Genomic DNA, 16,909 nt, shown 5'->3' on the forward strand with positions numbered 1-16,909 from the left:
GTCTTAAAAATGTTTCCATTGACCCATTAATTACATCTTCCGGTATTAAATCAGCCCTTCTGTCAATGTTTGATTGTTCTGAAAAACATCCTCTGTTTAACACTGATTTATTTTAAACGTGTGAGGAGTTCTTTTTTCCTCTCTCTCCCTGTACAAGCTTTGTTTTCATGTTTGAATTATCCATCACAAGCATGCTGATCTGTTGTGCAATTGCTATGGTATTTTTTATGATGACTAGCAGGATTCAGTTTGCTTCAGTGCAAAAGAAGAGTGTAGTCGGTGTGGCCAGGTGATTAATTGTTTCAGAGAAATGTTTAACTGGTGTATGTGTTTGAATTTTATGAGCAAGATTGTCTGGGGCTGCAAAGTAATTTCCCTTTTATTGTGCTGTAGGAATATGGATTGCATAGTTGACAGGGAAAAAGAATGCTTGGGGATGTGTTTGTGACAGATGGACATCTCACTTCTTAATCCGGCTGGACTTTTGAATATGAAAGTTCACTTTCCTATTTCTTTGCCAAAAACATTGTTTAGAAATTGCCACAGTCCTTGAATTGCTCATGAGTATGCCTTTCTGCTTACTTGCCTGTACAGTACTTCAGCTGTATTTTTTAAATTATTAATAAAAATATAAAATATTTAAACAATATTATTAATGCTAATACATTATTTTTGAGATAACACCTGTCATGTTTGTTGTCCCCAGATGTAGGAGTAGTTCTGACTTGTGTTACAGTGACAGATACCTGGCCAGCTGCTGCTTCCTGTAGGTGTTACTGAGCGGAGCTGCTGGGGGAAGAGCAGCTCAGTACTCCTTTCTCAGTACAAATAAAAGAGGCAATAAAAAAGCCTGATCCCACTTTCTGTGTCACCCTAGGTCAGACAGTAGAGGACATAGAACTACTTTTGCCTTGCTTTATGCTCTAGCAGAAGTTGTCTTGGGCAAGATACATTGTTGTGGTGTATGATGTAGGGAGCTGAGTTTAGAAGAGATTACTGAAGTGAGAGGGCAACGGTCATGTTTTAAGTTAGAGGTGGCTGTGAGAACAGGAGTCAGCGCTGGAGACTTTCATACAGAAGAGATGCTGAGGGAAGTAAAATTTTAGTACACTGAAGGGTTTGAGTAGTGGAGTAAGGGAACAGAAGAAGCAATGAGCTGGTGAGAAAACTGGGAGACAGCAAGTTTATATTTGATGGAGGAGACTAAAAGTAGGTAAAAGGAGGAGATGCCCACTTTAGGCTCGTTGATGCAATCTCTACATTTTTCTTTTTTCCTGTGTGAACACTTGTTATTTTGTTCCACACTAGCTAGTTAGAGCAATTGTGTGTTAGTGCAGCTGTCAAAGTAAGGTAACACTCAAGGAGAGGTCATTTTTGGGTATGGGTAGGAGCCACATTCTCATGGCTCTTATCCTGTCTGCTATGAAGGTGTTTTTGATAGGAGAAGTTTGAAGTAGTCATGTTAGTGGTTCCTGTAGAGAAACCTGTAATGAGTCTGAATGTTAGTGCTTCTCAGTACTACAATCATGCATAAGCCCATGAGGTGTCTGTTGGTGTCTGAGGTGTCTGCTCTCCTCAAATTCTATAACAAAGAAGCTTGTTTGCTAAATTAGTTTTAACCTAACAAAGAAATTGTGCAGGCTTAACCTAATGTTTTGGGCTAAGGTAGAGTAGCTTCAGTGCATTAGAGCTGCAAAGTGTCTACTATCTTTATATCTGACTTTAAAGGTTTAAGTTGAAGGCTTTTAAAAACATTTTTCACAAATTGAACGTGTTTCTCAAGAGGATTTTTTTGCCACATTTGCAAAATCTGGGATCTTAATTTAAGTTGATTTTTTTCTTGAGGTGTACCATCACTTAGTGCAACACGTAAAAACAAAACTGAGGATATTTAGATTACTGTATAAAGCACAGTGTGGACAGGTTTTCTTGTCCTTATGAAAAAACTTTACTGAGGAAAATAGATGCTTTTTTCCTACCGATTTTTTTGCCATGTCTTAGCTGGATAAAGATCATACAGGCTGAGGTGTGTATATCACAGAATAGATGTTGATGAATACACACATTGTAGAAGTAGACTGATACTACATCCTCAACAACTAAAAAAGTAGAGAAACCTCTGTATTAGTGGCAGAGGGAACAAAATGAATAGAGGTCAGTCCTGAGCCAGTGCTGACCAGCAGACAGCTGAGGGGAAAGTGGGCATGGGGTGGGTGAAGTGTGACTCCCCAGGGCACAAGGATGCTGGTTGGCTTTCCATCTGCTCCTATGAGGCAGCAGAAGAGCAAACTACTTCTGCTGATTTGGGGTCCAAAAATTCATATGTTTTTAACTATGATGGTGTCTTGTGGTCATCTAATTTGGGGACACACACATGCTGTGCCAGAGGCATTAATCTGCAGTGTGGACACACAAGCCAAGCTGGTAAAGACTAGCTTCAGCCAGCTCGAACCCCTATGGTAACATCCCTTTGTTTACAGAAACCCTCAGAGTAACAGCTCCTCTTTATTTACAGAGGGCACTCTTGTAATGAGAATCTTATGATAAAATACTCTTCTTCACTGAAAAGCTCTCACAGCTTGATGATGCAGTTGTCACCATGGAGATTTCACTCCAGCAGAAAAGAATGAATTTGGTGCTGTTTAACTTCGGAAATGTGTAGCAGATACTTCCCAATGGCTTCAGCTAAGTCGTCACCTGAGGAGAGAACTTGGATCAGAAGCTGATAGAGGAAGTATATATATACTGATGATAAAAGATATTTTTTGTAGATGACCGGATCTCAAGAAGTAGCATACGTGTAACAACAGATAAAAGTGAAAGAGCATGAATAAAAGCCTCAGAGCCTGAGCCAACAGGAAGGGAAATAGACTTGCCTTAATCTTGAAGGAAATATTCAAATGTGATGGTCTGTGAATTCCAGTTGAGGTCTAATTCCTTTCCCTCAGAGAAGATATTTTCACACGGAATGGAGTGGTTGATTTTCCTTAAGGAAAAAAGAAAAAAACCCTTGCTATCAAATGTATTTAGAAGCAATAAGTATTTTTCTTTCTCCTTCCCAAAATTATTGATAATTTGGATTTTTTGTTTCACAGAAATTACCTAGAAAGCAATTACACCAGTATGGAATGATTAATTTCTGATTTTTACTGGTCTGTCCTCTAACGTAGCATACATTAAGCAGTATGCTACAAAACTGAACAAAGCATTGGGAAAGCTAATATGGGAAGCAGCCCTATACTGGCTGGGAGATAAATGTAGTAGTGTGGAAGGTCTCTTCTCTTTCTGTGTTTCTGCTAGGATTAAGAAGTGATTCTCCCCCTCTACTCTCCTCTCAGAAGACCTTCAGAGGAGCACCACAAAAAGGATCAGAGGACTGGTGCACTTATCATATGAAGAAAGACCAAGAGAGTTGGGATTGTTCAGCCTGGAGAAGAGAAGGCCCAGGAGAGACCTTATTGCAGCTTTTCTTAACCTCAAGGGGGCCTGCAAGAAAGCTGGGAACAAACTTTTTAGCAGGGCCTGTTACAATAAGGTTTTAGATGGTTTTAAACTAAAAGAGGGTAGGTTTGGGTTAGATATTAGGAAGAAATTCTTTACTCTGAGGATAGTGAGGCACTGGAACCAGTTGCTCAGAGAAGTTGTGGATGCTCCATCCCTGGAAGTGTTCAAGACCAGTGACAGGGCTCTGAGCAACCAGATCTAGTTGAAAATGTCCCTGCTCATTACAGTGGGTTGCACTAGAGGATCTTTAAGGTCCTTTCCAACCCAAACCATTTTATTGATTCTATGATTTATAAGGTCTCAGGAATATCCATAGCTGTCATGAGACTTATTATTGACTGCCAGGATAGATGGCAGTAAAATCAGTTCAGTATCTAATCTGAGATGTTCCTCCATGAAGCAATAGATAAAGAGTGGGAAAATGAATAAAAATAAATACTGCAAAGGTGGTGGATAGTGGAAAACACAGTTTAGTTAAGGAGACAAATGAAGGGAAAACATTAGTAGAGATCAATTTGAATCTTAAAACAAGGAGGATTTTTGGGTTTTTTTTGGGGGGGGGTGTTTTGTTTTGTTTGTTTGTTTTTGATTTGAAAAATCAGACAGATGCAAAATACAAGGAGAAAAATAAAAAGACAAAAATAGTGAGCTCCTTTGGCATGAATAACTAAAGAGACCTGTCTAGGAATTTAACAGCGAGGCTGAGTGAACCAAAAGTAGCAGGAAAATGAGAGGGAGCTCTGTAATAAAACTTGACACAAAATTAATGAGTCAGAGTCCTAAAATCATGAGTCATTTAAACAGTACGGTTTTTCCAAGGATGAAACATTTTCTTAATGTCTTTTTCACTATCAGGGAAATGGTAATCAAACTCAACATCAGATTGTTTAAGGTTCAAGAAAGCTACTTTAAAACAGATTTAGAATTTCCCAGCTGGCTGACCATGGGGTGATACTTGGAAGGCACGTGCCGCTGACTCTCTGCCTACCCCTCGTTTGGACTGTTCCTTCTCCACCAGCCTCTGCTACCCTTGGTGTGTGCTCCTGGCTGGCAGCCCATGTCTCCTCTTTCCTTAGTGCCTCATATTTTCTTTTTGCCATGCTTCATTTCTCCTTTACTTTTCATAAACCCCCTATCCCCCATGTCATTTGAGTTCCCCTTAGAGCCTTCTGCATCTTTTTACTTTTAACTACCTCATTTCTTTGTCCTCGCTTTTCTTTTCAGCTCCAAAAGCTGTGGTGCCTGAGGACATGCCAACTTGAAGTTTTCTCATTGCTCATCCAAAATAGCTTTCAGCTTTGACTCTAATTAAGTTGTTGTTATTAAAAGAAGACAAGCACACAGAACATCCCCTCCTTCTTTTCTGCCCAAGAACCCAATATTATGAAAACTGTAACAAAAATGTGAGTTAGTAATAGTGGTGGTGGTGGTGATGTAATGTGCTGATGCTATGAACTGTTCCTGAACGCAGTGGAAAAATTTATTTTCTGAGTATTTTTTATTTTAAAAAATATCAGTGTTTTAATTTTAAACTTGATATATGGTCAATTCTAAAATAATAGGAAAGTATTTGATTTGCTGATATATGCAAAAAATTTTGTTCTGTTTTTTTTGTGCATGTGTTTTAAAATGTGAATTTAAAAGGTCCTTGATCCCACTGTAGCCAGAATACAGAAGTTATAAAAGGGGATTACATCTGTGACTTTCATTTCATGCTTTTAGAGAAAGGATTGATTCAATTACTCTCTCCATCTCTCCCTCTCTCCTCGCTTCCCTCCCTCTTCTTTCTTTCCCCATCTTCCCCTTGCCTTTCCCTCTCTTTCCTCTCTGTTCCTCTCTCCCTCACTCTGCACCTCCTCCACACCACTACTGACTGCTCTTTCTTACTTGTGGTGAGAGAATGTAATGAGTTATTGGCTCTACAAACTGCTATTCTGAGCTCCAAAATTTGAAGTACAATATCTCCTATTTTTAGTAGATATAAGTCTCCATAACAAGAGACCAGCTTCACAGAGGTGAACTTAAGTGTTTCAGACCAAAAAAAAGGCTCCACGATAGTTAGAAGATTTCTCATTAGTTCCAGATACTCACCTGTTAAAACAAAGAAGGAAAAATGAAAATAATTTTTGAAGTGCCTATAGTGAATAGTGTATCTGGTGCAAAGCCAGTCCTGAGGTTGGGCCTGTAGCCAAGTTTGCTGTTCTGCTCTGTTCTCCTTCTGGACCAGCTCTGCTGATCTGCTTTGTGCTCCCCCGCTGGCTGTGGGTACCTGGCCTGTCCAGGTTCCCCCCAGGTCTATTCTGGGGACTAGAGAGTCAAAGCACCATAGCAACTGCTGAGATAAAAAATAATGTGGGGTTCTTCCTTGTCAGACACCTGCGTTTCCCACTGGAAGGGCACATGGGTGTCTTAAGTTGTGTACTAGGGAAATGAGTTGTGGGGGATTGAGGCTTCAGCGTGTACAACTTACTCAGGAAAATTTAGGCATGGCAAATTCTTCCTCCTCCTCTGTTTTGTTTAGCCAGGCCAACTAGTCTTGTTTATGTGACTTGCACATAGCCAAAGCCTGTACTAGTGATCCATTTTCTTTGTTGCTGCTTGCTGTCTTTCTTACCACCGAAGAAAAGACTCCCTGACCTCTGCTAATATTACTCTTATTTGTTCATTTCCTTAGAAAGTATAAGAGAGACACTATTAATGTTAAATAACACTTCTTTGCCAGAAAGGTTTTTGTTTAAAAGTGTCACAGTGTATTTAGTACCATATGTGTGGTAGAAAACATTTTTTGATTTCTTTTTATTTAAGGCGTATGTTTGACTGCTCCTGCATTGGCTTTGTTCTCCCCTCTGTGAGAAACTTCTTGGTGAAATATGAAAGATAAAAACTTATTTGTGAAAAAGAAGAAGATGGATTCTCTGACCTGAAAACAACAAAAGTGTTCAAGGAGGCTTTTCTAATTCACTGTTTTGAAAACTGATTAATTTTAAAGCTAAACACATGCAACAGAGCAGACTGACCTCTTAAGCACTTGCACAATCCAGTTTAGGTGATACAAATTATTGATCTTCTAAACTATAACTTTTGAGGAGCTGTGCTCTCCAGAAGTGAAAATGGGTAATAAAAAGTGTGTCCTGTTGCTTAGGTGGTGACTGAGTGTGAATAGGAAGTGCTTGCTCATTTCTCTCCAAAAAAGCCTGGAAGGGGGCGCTGTGTATTTGTTAGATGCCTTCTGGAAGGACTTTTCAATGTAACCTCTGAGAAGTGTGAACCTGGGAGCACAGAGGGCTAGGAATGCTGAGACAGAAAGGATGAAAAATGCAGACAGGGAAGGACATCTAAGGCCTTCCACTTATAGTATGAAAAGATACTGGAAACCTTAATAGAAGTTATTCCAGAGGAAGATGGATTTGGAGGGAAACTATGATCTTGTTATGAGCTTTCTAAGAGCTAGAATTATAATGCCCAAATTAAAATCTTAGGATGCAAAAATACCCTGTAATTTTACATACAGAGTATGAAGCTGAGGGCAAAGAGAAAAGAGGCAAGCATAAGAACTTTTTAAGTATTAAGTGTAAAGTTTAATAAAAGCCAAAGATATCTAAGTACAAATTATTTTTCACATGTTAATCCTATTTTCTGTCTTATTTGCATATAAATTGCACTGATTGAACCTGAGATGCTTTAAATATTGGCGTAGTTGAGCTGCCTGCATTTAAATGTCTTTTTTAGGCTTGAAAGAACCGTCTTAACTGTGCAGAGCCAAGCATTTTTGAGTTTTATTAAATCCATAAATTTTTAAAAATCAGATATGAATTGAATTTTTATTTATGCTTGTTGTCAAAAAAGCTCAACTTTGTGCCTAGAGTCGCCTGTTACTGGTTTGGTTCTAATATTCTGCTTAGTATAAATGCAAATGTAGAGGTTATCTCTCCCCAGAAGTGTGTCAAACTTAGAAGGCAAACAGGAAATCACAGGATTTTTAATGTTAATTTGCAAATTAGTAGTTTTGTACATGCTGTGGGAGAGGTGGCAATTTCAGGGGAACTTGAGTGAAAGGAAGAGATGTTTGAAGCTTGGTGGGAGTATGGGGTGGGAAGACAGGCGGGATATGTCTTATGGACAAAAAAAAAGATGGGAAATAAATGAGTTTATTTAAAGGTTGCTGAGGCTGATACACTAATAGAACGTAAACTGAGTAGGAACATGGTAAAAAGCTCTATCAAATATTTACATTTTTGATGCTGGTGTTCAGGTAGAGTGTGAATGTTAGGGTGATAATGGTCATAGGAATACGGTTGTGGTGGACCTGAATTTAAAACTATATGCATTGCTTAAGGAAAGGATAATTTAGGAAGTACCTTCGTCTTTTTTTGGGGGTATTTATTTCCTCTAGTTGTTTTTCTCTCAATTTTCTATTTTTCATTTGCTAATGTTCTACCTTTAAAATTGTTTTAATTATAAATCTTACTCTATAAGCTAGTCATGACATATACCACTATTTTTCTTCTTTAAAATATTTCTACCATAGAGGCTCATAACTGTTGTAGATGCCTTCAGGCATGTTTCTGGGAAGCATGATATGAATTTTATAATGCCTAAACACCAGTTACTCTGGGTTGAGGGGATAGTGCTTTTTTAATGCCCAAATCTAGCAAAATCTCATTAGCTAATTCTTTCACTTGTGGTTTTGTAGGCTTTAAATGCTGAATTGCCCTCCCCTGGTTTTTTTTGAGGGGATTTGTCTGGATCAGATGGACTGTTCTCAACTGCTTTGTCAATTTTTAGAGATTCTTCATGCGTTGCTTTCCTGTCTGTAGACTTGTAACACACCTGAAATGTTTCTACACCAATGCATGCAGCGTGAGGAACAAAAGAGAGGAGCTCAAAGCTTTGGTCCAGTCCCAGAGATTTGATATCACTGGCATAAGTGAAACCTGGTGGGATGAGTCCTGTGACTGGAGTGCCATGTTGGATGGTTACAGGCACCTCAGGAGGGATAGGCAGAGCAGAAGAGGTGAAGGGGTATGTAATAGAAGGGTTAGAATGTATGGAGCTCACGGTTGGCAATGGCACAGTTGAGAGCCTCCAAGTAAGAATCAAGGGGAGAACAAATAATGTGGATGTCATTGTGGGAGTCTGCTATAGACTTACCCGCCAGGACGATGATGGCAACAAATTATTCTTTGAGGAACTGAGGGACACTTCCAAGTCAACTGCTCTTGTCCTTATGGGGGACTTCAACTTGCCAGAAATCAACTGGGAGCATCAAGCAGCTGATACATCCCAGGCCAAAAGATTCCTAAAAAACCTGGATGACAACTTTATGGCACAGGTCCTAAGGGAGCTGACTCAGAAAGATGCCCTCCTTGGTCTGCTGCTTGTCAACAGAGTGGATCTCGTGAGCAAAGTGGAGACTGGGGGCTGTCTTGGCCACAGTGAACACAAAGTGATTGAGTTTAAAATCTCTGTTGACAGGAGGAAAAGTGCCAACAAAACCTCGACTCTGGACATGAGAGCAGACTTCAGGCTGCTCAGGGAATTAGTAAGTAAGGTCCCCTGAGAAAATGCTGGGGTCCATCAGTGCTGGTCACTTTTCAAACACCACCTCCTAAAGGCACAGGAGCAGGCAATTCCCAAATGCTGGAAGTCAAGCAGGCAAGGCAGAAGGCCAGCTTGGTTGAGCAGGGATCTTCTCTTGGAAATAAGGCAAAAAAAGAAGACGTTTGCCCAGTAGAATCAAGGTCAAGTGACATGGGAAGAATTCAGAGATGCTGCTTGCTGCTGAGGGAGAAAATTCGTGTAGCCAAAGCTTAGCTGGAGTTGAAACTGGCCAGAAATGTGGGGGGCAATAAAAAAGAGTTTTTTCAAATATATTAATGACAACAGGCAGTATAGAAATATCATTGGCCTGTTACAGGGTGAGAATGGTCACCTCACAAACAGAGACAAAGACAAGGCAGAGGTGTTTAATGCTTTCTTTGCCTCTGTCTTCAACACGGGTGACAGACCAAGGGGATCTTAGTGCCCTGAACTTGAGGACCATGACTGCAAGAATGATCAACTCCTGTCAACCCCGAAATTGTGTGGGATCTGCTGCTCCAGCTGGATACCCACAAGTCTATGCAGCCTGATAGGACTCATCTCTTGGTGATTTTTGAGTGGTCTTGGGAATCTGGAGAGGTCCCAGCTGAGTGGAAGCTGGTGAACATTTTCCCAATTTTCAAGAAGGGCAAGAAGGAGAACCAAGGAAACTACAAGCCTGTCAGTCTCACTTCAGTGCTTGATAAAGTTATGGAGAAGATTACTCTGGGAGGTATTGAAAAACACCTGAAGGACAACACAACCACTGGTCACAGCCAGCACAGCTTCATGTGAGGAAAGTCCTGCTTATCAAACCTGATTTCCTTCTATGACAAGGTAACCCTTGTAGTTGATCAGGGGAAGCCAGTTGATTTAATCTTTTTGTATTTCAGTAAAGCTTTTGATACTATCTCTGACAGTATCCTTCTGGACGAAGTGTCCAGCACAGAGCTGGATAGACACGTCATGTGGTGGGTGAGCAATTGGCTCATGTGTCGAGCATAGACGGTAATAGTGGATGAGGAAACATCAGACAGGTGACTTGTCTCCAGTGGGGTTCTGCAGGGCTCCATCTTGGACCCTGTGCTCTTCAAAATCTTCATAAGCAATTTGTATGCAGGACTGGAGGGAATACTAAGCAAGGTTGCAGATGACACAAAACTGGAAGCATCTGTTGACTCCCTTGCAGGCAGGGAGGCCCTGCAGAGAGACCTCGACAAATTAGGGGACTGGGCAACCACCAACCATATGAAGTTCAACGAGGGAAGGTGCTGACTTCTGCACCTGGAATGGGGTAACTCTGGATGTACATACAGACTGGGGAATGAGATGCTAGAAAGCAATGCCAAGAAGAGGAACCTGGGGATCCTAGTTGACAGCAAGTTGAATATGAGTCAGCAGTGCCCTGGTAGCCAGGAGGGCCAACCATGTCCTGGCGGGCATCAGGCAAAGCATCGCCAGCCCGTCAAGGGAGAGGATTGTCCCACTCTGCTCTGCACTGGGGCAACCCCACCTTGAATATTGTGTGTGGTTTTGGGCATTGCAATGTAAGAAAGATTATGAGCTCTTAGAGAGTGTCCAAAGGGGGGCAACGCAGATGGTGAAGGGCCTTGAGGGGAAGCCATGTGAGGAGTGGCTGAGGTCACTTGGTCTGTTTAGCCTGGAGAAGAGGAGACTGAGGAGAGACCTCATTGCAGTCACAACTTCCTCCTGAGAGGAAGAGGAGGGGCAGGCACTGATCTCTTCTCTGTGGTGACCAGTGACAGGATGTGAAGAAATGGCTTGAAGTTTTTTCAGGGGAGGTTTAGGTTGGATATTAGAAAAGGCTTCTTCACCCAGAGGGTGATTGGGTGAACAGGCCCTTGGAACAGGCTCCCCAGGGAAGTGCTCACTGCGCCAAGCCTGTCTGAGTTCAGGAAGCATTTGGACAAGACTCTAGGGCACATGGTGTGACTCTTGGGGATGGTCCTGTGTGCGGCTAAGGGTTGGACTCGATAAACCTTGTGGGTCCCTTCCAACACAGCATATTCTGTGATTCTGTGAAATTGGCCTATTAAAACATTAGTGCCCTATTGAATTACAAAACATTATTTAAAAATAAGCAAACATAGCATTTTAAAATCTTCTTGTAAATGTGAAGTGAGAACAGACTTTACCAAGTATGTTTATTTTTGCAAGGTAGTCAGATATCTAATTTGGTTTTAAAATTTGTCAAAGTTGGATCAGTAAGCCCAAAGTCAGGTTTTGGTAGTCACTGATTCTTTTTTTAATATGATTTAAATGATTTGATATGGTTCCATATGTATGGAAATTAACTTAAATTGTTAAGTAGTGCCTTGTGAACTAAAAGCTTTTATAAGGAAATCATAGAAACACAGAATGGTTTGGGTTGGAAGAGATCTTAAAACTCGCCTAGTTCCAACGCCCCTGCCATGAACAGGGACATCTTCAACTATATCAGGTTGTTCAGAGGAGCATCCAATCTGACCTTAAATGTTTCCAGGGAGGGAGCATCTACCGTTTCTCTGTTCCAGTGTTTTGCTATCCTCATCATAAAAATTTTCTTCCTTATATCTATCCTCTTTTAGTTTAAAACCATTCCCCCTTGTCCTATTGCAGCAGACCCTACTAAAAAGTCTGTCCTCATCTTTATTCCAGGCCCCCTTTTAGTACTGAAAGTCTGCAATAAGATCTCCTCTGAAATCTCATGTATGGACATAAAAGTACACCAATGTAATCTTCACTGTTCATATTTGGGAGTAAGAAAGAGATTATCCTTTTACTCAGTTCTGGAAGAATTATTACCAGCTCATCTGACTTTCCTGTTCAGCTTGGGGCCCTCAAAGAGACTTCACGTTGACTCTGGCATAGAGGAAGAGTTTGTGAGGGAAACTCAGTTCACACATATGAATTTCATTCCCTGTCAGGGAGATTTTGCTGAAATAACTACGTTTCATTCTGCATACAAAGTTTTAACCTTCTTTCATTGCATTCAAAAGATAGAGATGTGGGCTCAAAAGCAGATTAATTATCCACTAACTACTTAATGCTACCTTGTGCGCAAACAGAAGGCATTTACCTCAAACCCTGTTGATGCATCATGTAATAAATCTGACAGTTATGGCTTTTTGTCTTATCTTTCCTTGCAGTGTTCATAAAACTGTTTCTCACTTGTAACAGATGGTCAGAACACAGCTTTGAAATTTATCTGGAGATGAAGCCCTGCTGATTCCATTAAAAGTGAAGAATTTTCAGGGAGATGGAGGCAAAGAGGGATTTATTGTTACAATTCTGATTATTTCATACAATGCCTTCCTTTCCTTTTTGCTTGCAGGTGATGTGCCTTCAGGATTTTTTTGGCGATGATGACATTTTTATTGCATGTGGACCAGAAAAGTTCCGTTACCAGGATGACTTCTTGTTGGATGAAAGTGGTAAGAAGATGTATTTTCCAAAATGTTTACAACCAGAGTAGAGAGCAGATTTCCATATCATGCTAATTAAGCTAAAGCTGTATCACCTAAATTGATTTCCAAAATAGAATAAATATTTTGATTCTACATATGGAAAATAAAAGATCTAAAAGCAACAATAAAGCTGTCTGCCTATACAGCATAAAACTTGACTTCAGCCTGAGTTTCAGATACCATAGGAAATAGGTATGTGTTTGGTGGAAAACTCCTTTTTTGTAAGATCTTTCTTAGTGTTTAGTTTTATTTGCTGTTTGAATTTATTGTGTTTCTTTATCACAATCTCTCAGGCTCACAAACCTTACAATTGAGAAACTTGACTGAAAAATTGGTTAGAGAAGATTTCTTTACAGTAGTAACTATTTCATAGTCATTACGTGCCTACTTGTTTAACTTTACCGCTTCATCATTGTTTTTGATGCAATTATATATTCACAATTCAAGATGGTGCAATTGTATTTCTCTGACTAACCTGTGAAACTGAAGGGCTTCTTGGTTTACCTGGATCCAGACAAATGCTCCATTAGCTTGTGAGGAGGAGAAAGCAGCAACTTGTGAAGACCTGACATTGTGAGTTAAAGAATGACTGAAAAAAGAGGTATCTTCTGGGCAAGGGAATGACTTTTGGTATCAGGCACAGACAGAAGCAAGAACATATTCTGCCTTCTCAAGAGGACTTCATAATATGGAAATAAAAATCAAATAGTGTACCAGATCTGCTGTTTGAAGTAATGAAATTGCTGTAGTTGCCTCCAAGGCAAAATGTACTAACTGTGGAAAAATAGCTTTATACATCTTTAGGATGGGAATTAGAAAGGTAAGGAAGACATTTGAGCAGTAGAGGAGTTTCCCAGGTGGCTATGTGACCAGCATGGCAGTCCTTGCCTTAGATGAGAGGAGGGCCAGGTAGTTGACTGCATAGTCTGGATTCACTTGTGTCTCTTATCTAAAAGATGATGCTGGCAGCAGCCCAGTGTCTCCTCACAGTGAATCCTAGGGCAGTTTTTCCAGCACTGACTCAAGAAGTACTGACAACAGATTTGTCTAAATCCCATTTTGAAGTACATAGCTGTTTTTTGGAGGTTTCGTATCAAAGTACAGACATAGCCTGTATCTCTTTAGTCTTTATTTGTCTGACATATCAGCATCTTTTTGAGTAAGCACGATCTTTCTCTAAAAATTTGGTGCTTAAAACCATATTATACTGAGCTTAAAAAAAAAAAAGATAAAAGCTTAAAATCTAGACTGAAAATACAACTTCAGCTATTTTTAGTAGTGTTTGCTTTTCTACTAGGTAAAGATTCAGTGAACATTGACTGTTTTTACTGCAGGAGTGAAGAAAAGAGGGAAAATCAGATTCCAGTCTATGTCTCTAATTGCTTTGAAAAGTGTACATCAATTTTACTCTCTCTTTTTTGGGAAGTTTGGTATCAGAGAACTTCTTAGCTGATGTACCAACTGATATACATTTAGTCAACCTCCTCCGAGATTGGAGCAAGAGTTGGAGAATTACAAAAAAAGGAGTTTTAACTTGTTTGCTTAGCAAATGAAATTTGTGTGATTGTAATGTGTCTGTGTGTTTCTTGTAGTTAATCTAAGAACATTACAATAATTAGGAAGTTCTGTCCAACTGTGCAAGTCTTGTAAAGCCTGTCTCTGCTTCCCTGAAAAGCAACATGAAGCAATACTGTGCTAGTCGGTCACGACGTCCCTCCAGTATTTCCATTTCAGACAGATGATGAGAATAACAGTTTAAGTGTTGCAGCTGGAGAAGCAAAGAACAGCAAAATTAAAAAGTGGGAAAGAAAAGGAGAGAGAATAAATACATAAACAATCAGGGTTCTGGGCTTTTGGGAATTACTTCTCAGTGAGGAAGAATGCCCTTGTTTTGTGATCTGGGTTCAGAACTCCTGATACTAGAGGCAAGCAAGAGACAAAGTTTCTGGGATTCGAAAACCTGTTGTGGGATTCATTTTGGCTAACATTAAGTATCAAGAGAGTAGGTACCTGCAACTGAACCATTCACAGTAGGTTTCTTTCCCAATAAATAAAACTTAGATCTATTGACAAGATAGATGGTAGATGTTTGGTCAACTCAGTTGAAAGTGTAAGTTTCGAACAATTCATGTGAATTATTCTCCAGAAATGTCTGGTTTGCTTTTGTAAACACATCTGTATGCCTGATTTAGCTGTTCTTATCTACACTGTATGTCTATAAAGTTGCTGAAAAAAACTTTAAGGATGAGATTAATTCCACCCTATCAGAAATGAAAAGTCAAAAGACTCATCAGTCTGCATTATCTCTAGTCATCTTTCTTTATTCTGCTCCCATGGCTTGTTCTTGCAAGAGTCAGAAATTTAGAAAAGCCAACCTAGAAGTCAGTGAATCAATCTCCCCATGTAAGTGTGGGATTACCATTCCCCATCTCATTTCTGACATACTTGTCTAACAAACCCCTTTAATGCCTATGATGAGGAGGAATCTATGCCAGTGGTGAACCCTTCTCACTGTTTTTTGGCTATCTTAGCCCAGATTACCTTGCTATAAATGAAACCCATTGCTACTTTTCTTATCTCCTGTGAATATGGGAAACAGATGATTCCTTTCTCTCTGAAAAGATCTGTGGGCTTCCAAGAGCCTCATCAATTTTCTTTTCTTTGGCTGAACAATTAGTTCAGCTTTTCTTTGCTTTGACTTCAGGCTCAAACCTGTCCTTGAAGAAGGGTGTGTGTTCCTTCTTTATGTCATCTCCCTTCTCTGTTTTATGTCTTTCAGGAAGAACCATTGCATATCCATTTAGCAATCAGTTAAAAAAAGTCAGTTAATTAGGGATCTATCAAAGAGAAAAAACAAGCAGTAGGCACTATACATTGCAGTTTCTTCTCTGCCTTGATGTACAGATGGTTTTCATATTAACACTTTATTGCATGAAATGCAGAAACCATAGGAACTATCCCCATCATAATTCCTAACAATCATCTCCATATCTGACGTGATCAATAGATACGATAGCCACAGACACTTCCATCAAGAAAACTGCAAATGGGACATGAAGATGCATGTGAGTGAGCATAAAATTAAGAAATAAATACTCCTTGTTTCTCAAACATCAGTAGTGATGCTATTTTTGTAGCAAGTTTATGTGGGAAGTGTAAGCACAAAAGCATTATTTTAATGAAGGACACATTGCATCAGCCACCTTGTAAGAAGAAAAATTCCTCATTATAGAGTATGGCAGTGGCTGCTTCAGACATTGTTAGCTTGCAGTTTTGGAAACTTTCCCAAAAATCACGTTTTCTTTAACTGATGACTGTTCAGTTTTCAAAGAGGTCAGAGGATGGTTTTCTATAGCCCTCAGCTGTGTCTTGGCAGAGATTAGGGTCTAAGGGCCATGATCACAAAAATATTTGCAATCAGCTATTATTTAGGCCCCTAAATAGGATTTAGCAATATAAATAACTCATGAGATTGGCCATAAATGAGAACATTTCCTTGGCTTATACACATATTTCTTTCTTAGCACTGTAAAAGAAGAGAGTTTTTGAGGCTGGTAGTATCAGACTTAAATTTTTTAAAATTTAATTAATTTTTATGTTCAGTTAATGTTGGCTGAGTGCTTTGGAAACTTAAGAGTTGCACAAACCTAAGTATGGCAGACTTCATCACATACTGAGACGCATTATATATACAAAAGCTGCAGTCTCAGCTGGCCAAAGCCAGTGTCTCTGCCTCCAAGTAGAGTGTAACCAATATAGAATGTCTGGATGTGAAAACAACTGCAGATTGCTTGTCCAAATCACATATTACTGTGATGGAAACAATGATGAGAATTACTCTGTTTTAGGGGGAAATTAAGACTGGAATCTTTGAAACCTAATTTCACTTTGACTTTGCTGGCCTGTGTTAGTCCTCTGCTCAGCATCTCTGTGCCAGCAGTGTTACTGCTTCATCTTGCCAGCAGCAGACAACTTGCCAGGAAAATCTGAGTCCTGTGATGTCCACACACGTGCGTGAGCGCATGGAGGCATGCACACGCATCTGATCCAATAACTGTGGTTAAGGTCAGGAGTATCATGTTTATCCCTGTTAATAACTGTCATGTTACCCTAACTTTCATTAATCTGTCCTTCCTAAAAGAGGGAGGAAGGGGAAATAAGTTATAGTCCTTGTCTACCCTGATTTATAGGACAGAGACTGATGTGTTAAGCAGCTTTTGGCTGAACTTAGGAGTGGAGAGCATGCTGGCTGACTTACTCTGCCCTCGTCAAAAACTCGTGCTTTGGCAATTGGAAAGTAATGGTGGATTCTGGGGACTTTGAGATATAAGTTTGCTTTCAACAGAGGCATAAATATA

The 16,909-nt window shown here is 39.8% G+C and overlaps 1 protein-coding gene across 4 annotated transcripts in view; it reads left to right on the top strand.

The window, feature by feature from the left end:
* The window catches only part of DCLK1 (doublecortin like kinase 1), a 245,024-nt gene that overhangs the window by 110,842 nt on the left and 117,273 nt on the right, over positions 1 to 16,909 (top strand). For all 4 annotated transcript variants that reach the window (XM_027713475.2, XM_027713477.2, XM_027713474.2 and 1 more), the window contains exon 4: positions 12,419 to 12,518. In XM_027713475.2, coding sequence (XP_027569276.1) covers positions 12,419 to 12,518 — 100 coding nt within the window. The remainder of the gene's footprint in view (positions 1 to 12,418; positions 12,519 to 16,909) is intronic.

Source organism: Pipra filicauda, unplaced genomic scaffold (genome assembly GCF_003945595.2).
Source record: "Pipra filicauda isolate LSUMZ 115617 unplaced genomic scaffold, ASM394559v2 scaffold443_size986076_pilon, whole genome shotgun sequence".
In the NCBI taxonomy this organism is placed as follows: domain Eukaryota; kingdom Metazoa; phylum Chordata; class Aves; order Passeriformes; family Pipridae; genus Pipra; species Pipra filicauda.